Source organism: Rana temporaria, chromosome 3, assembly GCF_905171775.1.
Source record: "Rana temporaria chromosome 3, aRanTem1.1, whole genome shotgun sequence".
NCBI lineage: Eukaryota > Metazoa > Chordata > Amphibia > Anura > Ranidae > Rana > Rana temporaria.
Window position 1 is genome coordinate 329204145 of NC_053491.1, and position 7626 is coordinate 329211770.

General features: G+C 43.1%; 1 protein-coding gene across 3 annotated transcripts in view; it reads left to right on the plus strand.

Moving 5' to 3' along the window:
- LOC120932536 (parathyroid hormone/parathyroid hormone-related peptide receptor-like) overlaps nucleotides 1–7422 on the plus strand; it is a 75070-nt gene extending 67648 nt beyond the window's left edge. Inside the window, exons 13-14 of one of the 3 annotated variants that reach the window (XM_040344995.1) lie at nucleotides 5720–5731; nucleotides 6858–6944. In XM_040344995.1, coding sequence (XP_040200929.1) covers nucleotides 5720–5731; nucleotides 6858–6866 — 21 coding nt within the window. In that variant the 3' untranslated portion in view covers nucleotides 6867–6944. Of the gene's footprint in view, nucleotides 1–5719; nucleotides 6489–6857 lie in introns of those variants that run through there. The other 2 variants (XM_040344994.1, XM_040344993.1) reach the window with 2 other exon arrangements.
- The last annotated feature ends 204 nt before the right edge of the window (nucleotides 7423–7626 follow it).

A 7626-nucleotide genomic window follows, 5' to 3' on the forward strand; every position in this document is an offset into this window, starting at 1 on the left:
ACCTGACTGTAACTCCCGCTGAGATATTATAATCTGACAGCAGGGAGATTCCCCGCCATCAGAATACACTCATCAGCACTACTGGCTAGAGCCAGTGGCACTGATCAAGAGAACATTTTCCAACAGGCTGGTTGTACACTTGTAATCAACTTGTGTACAACCAGCCTGCCCATAAATGGATCAAAATTGGCCAGTTCAGCAGGAACTCATATTCAGAGTTGACGGCAACAGATTCCAAATGCAAAAAGCACACTTGAAATGAACTCTGGACCTTTTATCTGCTCCTTGCAAATGGGATAATGAGGGAATAACACACACCTGGCCAGCTGGGCAGTCACATTGTCCCATTACGTTTGGTCCCTTAAAAAGTGGGAGGCACATATTCAAACTGTTGTAATTCCTACACCGTTCACCTGATTTGGATGTAAATACCCTCAAATTAAGGCTGAAAGTCTGCAGTTAAAGCACATCTTGTTCGTTTCATTTCAAATCCATTGTGGTGGTGCATAGAGCCAAAAATATTAGAATTGTGTCGATGTCCCAATATTTATGGACCGGACTGTATCTGTGTGGATGGGGGAATCAAGTCAATTTACTGGTACTTAAACATATTGATCACATATTTATCGAGGACCACAAGGCCGCCCTACAGACTATTTTGGGTAACCATGCTGTAAAGCTGCCCAAGGAGTAGACCCACTCCTGGTCAAGTGAGGAGACACTACCTCAAAAGGAGTCAAAGCCTTGGCTCTATGAGCCTGTTGGATGGCCTAGGCAATCTGTGCCACAATCATCCTAGATGAGGCACGTTTCTCTGTCCTTTCTGGCAAAAGAATGAACAGGCGTTCACAGGCCTGAAGAAAGTTGTAACTTAGGAATCAATTATATATTGTGAAGTTATATTTACAAAAACTGAAGGAAGGCACTGCTGGGAGTCAACTCAGGATTTCCTGTCTACTAGGCATGCACTTTAACCAACTAAGCCACAGGGCGCCCTCTCCCACGTCTAAAGGACGAAAGTTAAAACTGTAAGGTTGGCAGAACAATATCTTGGCTCCCATGAAAGTCTCATGCACCCTTGGGAATTGAGTCAAGTAGAGGTAACTGCACCGCTCGAACTGGAAAGAACGTAAGAAAAGTTCTCCATGACCAGTGAATCAATGTCTAAGGCTTTTTATACCAACGTGATGGCCAGGAAAAAGGCAAACTTGACAGAGAGGCCTTTAAAAGAGACAGCCCTAGAACACTCCACTTCAGATACTGAGGGGGAGTTAAGAACAAGAGGTAGACTCCATTTGGAAAACCTCTGCTTACTCCGAGGTCTGTGCCTAGCTACTCTCTTGAAGAATTGTTGGACGGCGAAAGATGCCTAGACTGGAATACACCTGTGAAGGCTGAAAAAGCTGACACTAGAACTCCGAGGCAGCTGACCAATAGAGCCTGATCTAAATCCAACTGGATGAAGCCTAGAATATTTAGAACTTCTAGGTCACTACATGATCTGTCAGCAGCAGACATGTATTTGAACCAACTTTGACCATATTCTCCTTTAAACTTTGTTTGCATTCATTCTTCTAGTATTCAATGGAGCAGAGATGACTCTGGAAAACCAGCCGAGGACTTCCAATCTTGAGAACCAGACCACCAGACGCAACCGTGTTGGACATGGATGTAGAATTGCACTTAGTGACAGAAGGTCTGGCCTGAGGAGAAGGTGCATTGGGCTCCGAAAGCTGAGCTGTGCTAGCAAGAAGAACCATGGCCTAATTGCCCAATAAGGCATCACTGCCACTACCTCCAACCTCTGTTTGGAGTCTTTGTAGAAACCCAATCAGGATTGGAATGCACAGGTCCTACCATATTTCCAATGATCCATCAGGGCATCCCTAAAAACTTCCACATGTAGAAAGACCATTCATTGTTGTCCAATTGGACTCTGGAAAGAAAGTCTGCTAAAAAAAATTGGACTCTGGGGACTTGTAGGGTTGATTCTTTTGAGCCCAAGACACAATTATCCTGTAATAGAGAACAGGCTGTGAGTCCCCCTTGTCTTTTAAGATAAGAGACCGCCGTAGTGTTGACTAACCTAAGAGCAGTGACGCTCCCTTCGTTATATGGTGAAAGGCCTGTAGGGTGCAGAAGGTTGCTCGTAGCCCTAGAATGTTCAACACAATCTTGTTAAATTGACAGTCCCGCCTGCCTTGATCGATCACCAGCAGGCAGCAAGCCCCCTCATTCTGTATTGCTAGCATCAGACGTGATTGTGAACCAAGAAATGGGGCAATGGAATGACAAATGAGAAAAAAAATGAGTTTCTCCATTGCAGCCACCAGGGGACTCACTCTCAGGACTGAGTTATGTAGATGACCTAAATACTGCTTCCTGACTTCCACTGCTGGAGAAACCCCTTCAGGAAGAGCCGCCTTCTCCAGCTTCCACTTTATTCTCGGTACCGTAGATACCATAGTGCCAATCATTTTAGACACTGAAAGGTGAGCAGGTGGGAAGACAGCAGGGCCAGGAGTATTCTGATCTAGAACATCAGGATCCAGAGTCAATGGTCCCCTTGATTATATCGAACTGAGCCTTGAGGTACGCAAGAGACTGAGTGGGCTCCAGGTGACTTTTCCAGATTTAGCTGCCAGCCGAATTTGAGGAGCATTGAAAAGACATGAGCTCTGGGCTCCTTTTTTTTTAGGACAGTAGGAGAAGGACATCCATGTAACTATGCAGGTGTATGCTCCTTGTTTTGATAAAGACCATAACAACCAAGACGACCCTGAAAATACACAGGGTAATGTTGAAAGCCCAAATGGCTAGAGCTGGAGATGGCCTTGACCTACAGCGAACTGAAGGAACTTACGGAGGTCTTCTACAATGGGCACATGAAAGTAAGCATCTTAGGACTATTGGAAACAAGCCGGTCATCTGGCTGGACCCCTATGAATCAGGGACAATGTTTCCACCTTGAACTTATGCCTTGCTGAAAATTGTCTCATGTACGCAAGGTCCAAAACTGACCTCCGCAAGCTATTCCTCTTCATGACCATAAAGAGGGGCGAGTACCTGCCCTGAAATCTTTTGCATTCATAGACTGGCGCGGCATCACTTTGCGACACCAGTGACTTACATAAAGCATGAATACATGCTTCCATTATCTCAGAGTAAGGAAAAAATCCATTAAAATGAATCAGAGATGAGGAGGACTTCTGATGGACTATGCATGTCCCAAAAAAGACAATTTTGATGTCCCAAAAGTCTGATGTCCAAACTCAGTAGCTTCTTGGATATCCGAGTTCAAGCTTTAGCATACTTCTGAGGGGAAATCTGGTCTCCACACCAGCTTTTCCTAAAATCCCGACCTGGTCTGTAAAAACGTGCTACCCTCTACCCTCACACTCTCCGAACTTTGTTCTCTAGACTGTCTTCCGACCTATCAGGCGCCGGTCCTGAGGACCCCAACTTGCAAACTGTGGCTGGGTTGCAGTGCTATCCAGCTTGCCAAAGATGAAACTCCCACAAAGGGAATGCTATATTACGCCTGTTAGAGAAGGGATCAGCAAGCCCAGGCACCAGCCCTCAGCCATAACACTCATATGCCATAACTGATGAGAGCATAACCCGCGCCACTATGCAGATGATGTCAATTTTAGCCTCACCATGGAAATCGACACCAGCTCCGGCTCCTGAACTACAGAGTTTCTGAAAATGGTCTTGAATACCGTGTCCACATTCTCCATCCATATTTTTATACTTTTCAACATGGCCAAGAGCCCAGACCGACTTCGGGCTATTCACTGCATTTTCCATCGAACAGCAACATGTTTGCTTAGAATGGAGGTATATCTCACAACCTTACATAAAATGATGTCCCCTAGTTCTGTTAGGAACAGTGTGAACTGCACAGACAGACAGACAACCTGCAACAGGTGATCAAATCATAGCAGAAACACAGAGGCAGCATACAAGGGTGTTAATGCGGAACATATACCTATGATGATTGCACACAGCATTTAGGGAAACTGCTGCAAGCTACCCACAGAGAGATCCCAATATCAACAGTACTGATTACTGATTAAATTTCTCCATGAAAATGATGCCTGCTAATAGCCAAGGCTTATCGGAGTATCGCGGCCTGTCTTCCCAGTGGTTGCCGTTGGCCAGTCTTGATGGCAGAGAGGAGAAACTTCAGGTAGTCGAATAACTAAACCGGTCCTTAGGAGGAGGACAAAAAAGGAACATGGCCTCTGTGTCAGAGCAAAGATTTATGGGAGTGGATCCTATAGGGGAGGAATGGAAGCGGGATTAACCAATACTTATACTGCTATGGATTTGTATTTTTTACAGAAAGAAAAAAAATACGTAATAAAAGTAAAATAGAAAATGTAAAGTAACAGTACATAAATAGCAATCAAATACACACAAAGTAAAGAAAAACGAAACTACCCTAAATATATTCTGCAAATAAAATCCACACCCTCTAAATGAAAAAAAGTACAGATTTTTTTTTTCAAAAAATGTCACCTAAACAACTCAAAATGGTCGGCAAATTATCTAATTTCATGGCCAATTGAATTTGCCAAAATCATTATACCCAACCCCAAGTCATGGCCAATTAAATTTGCCAGAATCATTATACCCAACCCTAATTCACATTCCTCTGCCCTATTGTAGCTGGGGATGGGAAGTATCTTGCTTGACTCTTCTATTCAGAGCTGGCCATATAAAATTAAAAAATCATCCAATTTCGGTTGCTGGGTGGAATATTCTTCACTGAACAGTGACTGCAGAAAATCAGATGCAGTAACTGTTCTGGTATTTTAAAAGCCACAGGAGCAGCAGCTATCAGAATACAGTAGCCAACAGGGAATCTTCTTGCAGTCTGAACAAGTGAAATCAAACTGTATATGGCTAGTCTTACAGACTCCAGCCAGCATCCTGGAATATGAAATGGCATCACCATGAGCCCTCCCCGTACTCTTCTTTTTTAGTGCCTGACACATTAGTATGTACAGTATTGTACAATGCAGGCTATTGTGATAACTTTATTTTAATAAACCTTCTTACTTTTTAGATTTTTTTTGCCCAAATTTCATTTTTTGTGGTAAAGTAAATTCACATTAGAATTATTTCCTTTCTCTCTGGGGTAGGGGGGAATAAATGGTAGAGCCCTGTGTATATTTTTGCTGTATTCTGCCTTGAGGCAACGAGGTTAACTATAATTTTTTAGCTGTTCAATAATGAATAATTTTCTAAGAAAGAAAGAAAATGAATGCAAAAAAAAAAAAAAAAAAAGCTAATGAGGGAAAAACCACACATGATGCGAAACCTTTGAAGCGACGTTATGGGCAAAAAAACGTGAGCAAGTCTTGCTGTCCTTTCTAGGTGAGTCTGAAGTGGTATTAAAAAAAAAAAAAATATTATTTCATTTTCTGGAAGCTGGGAATAACTGAAGTAGACACAGCTACTCAAAAATGGTGTGCAAGTGTACCTAGCAGAGATGATGCTGTTTTGAAGGCACATTCAATTTTGATTTGTTTTGGATTTCTCTTCTCTATATTACCTTTCCATTTTGCTAATTGATAAAAATAAACAATTAACACTACTTTTTCTGAAAGAATCCTTAATTGACAGCAGTTTTTCACACCTGTTTAAAACTCTTGCACAGTACTGTAAGTACCTATAACAAATAAATCACTAACATTTTCTCTTACTATAGGTGCAGGCAGAGGTGCGTAAATTTTGGTTCCGCAGAAACTTATCCCATGATCTGAAGCAGAAGTCCCGTATGACCAGCACTGGAGGCAGCTGTCACTATGGAGGAGTCCTGTCCCATACCTCCAACAGCGTGTGCTTGAGCATGGCAGCCAGGGGGAAACCTCTGCCACAACCAGTTCACTCCACTGCCTATCTGCCTGGGTATTTCTCTGGCACCGTAGCCTCCGACAACAGCCCTCTGCAAGCTGGTAATTGCAGAGAGAACACTGAGCTCACCTGTGGAGCAGATATTCACCCCTGAGGTCACTTTTTATAGATGTCTGAACAACCTCATTTATTTTATACGGAAATGTCTGGGAACTGAAAGGACTGGGAGCTTCTATGTAAAAGCACTTAAAGTGGATCGCTACAGTGTCTATAATTTAAATTTATTTAAATTTTTTTAACAAAAAAAGCCCAGGCCCCAAAACGAATCTAACCTTTAAACTCCCCTTCCCCCACAACCATCAGCGCATACTTGCCTGTCTGTGGTGGCCTCCTGTAGTGTTCACATACTTGATGCAGAAATCCCCTCCAGTGCCAGCCTGCACAGTAACTACCCACAGACTTAAATTGGGGCCGTATAGCTAGAGTTTTAAGGATTATGTCCAGTCATATCTTCGGTGAGTTACTGCACAGATGTTGCCAGCACTGGAGGAGATGTCTGCATCAAGGATGTAAACACAACAGAAGGCTGCCACCAAGGAGTGGTAGGTTTGCGCCAGGATGGAGAGGTTAGATTATTATTGTGGGGTGGGGGTGCAGCTAGGGATTTTTAAATGAAAAGTGGAGTTGTACTTTAACATTATGGTCAGTTGGACAGCCAGTATAAGCTGGGTGATAAAAGGCAGTGAAGGATGTCATCATATGCTTCTGCTTTAAGGCCTATCTATAGTCAAGATGTAAAATCATATATTTCCACAATGTATTTCAATTATTTCTAGTCTACTCATATTAATCTGAATGATCTTAAAATCTGTAAACTTACTTTGTAAAGATACCCACACATTTACTTGAATTCTGTGACTCATATTTACTATGCCCTGTGAGTAGGCACTGCTGTGTTACACATTTCACAGAGCCTGTCTTCTGCCCTACAGAGGCGCTGAGAGGAGGAGTTTCAGGAGGCGGAGTCACTACATGAATCTCTGCTTGCTGGCAGCAAGGTACCATGGGATATGTAGTCCTTAGAAATTGAAATAAACAGTTGATGAGAAGCTGCAAAGCATGCAGGGAATCCAGGAAGTTATGGAAACATATGACCAGCATCCAGCCAGCACTTACATGTAGAAGGAGTAAGCTTATATTGGATTGTGGAAAAAAAACTATTGTTTGTATTGTTATTACAATGCAGACATTATAAAATGAAAGTGTGTGCTGTGACGAGATATTTTGTTTGTCTCTTCTGCTGCATACCCCAGGAACCCCTTTATCTGGGGTGCACACAATGTACAAATAATGTCTTTGCCCTAAGCTCAGTCATACCTCACACATCCCATAATGTATCGCAAGCCCTTCTGTCATTTTATTGTGTCATCTGCATTGTGTCTTACGCTGGCCATACACTTTACAATCTGACTGTACAATCTCCTTAAGTCAGATCTGCCAACAACTGTGAAGTGCAAGCACCTGTCTGATTGCAAACAAATTGAATGGATTTTTAAGGCTTGTCCAGGGCCGGACTGGCCTACCAGGATACTGGAAAATGGTCCCGCCCCCCCAGGCCGGCTTGTGTGATAATAGATGGAACACTGATTGAATCAGTGTTTCGCCTGTCACAGGAGCTGGTCTAGGGGGGCGGGACCTTGCTACAGCACAGCCAAAGACAGACCCAGCCAGCTTGTGTTTGTTCCGTGACACACACCTTGG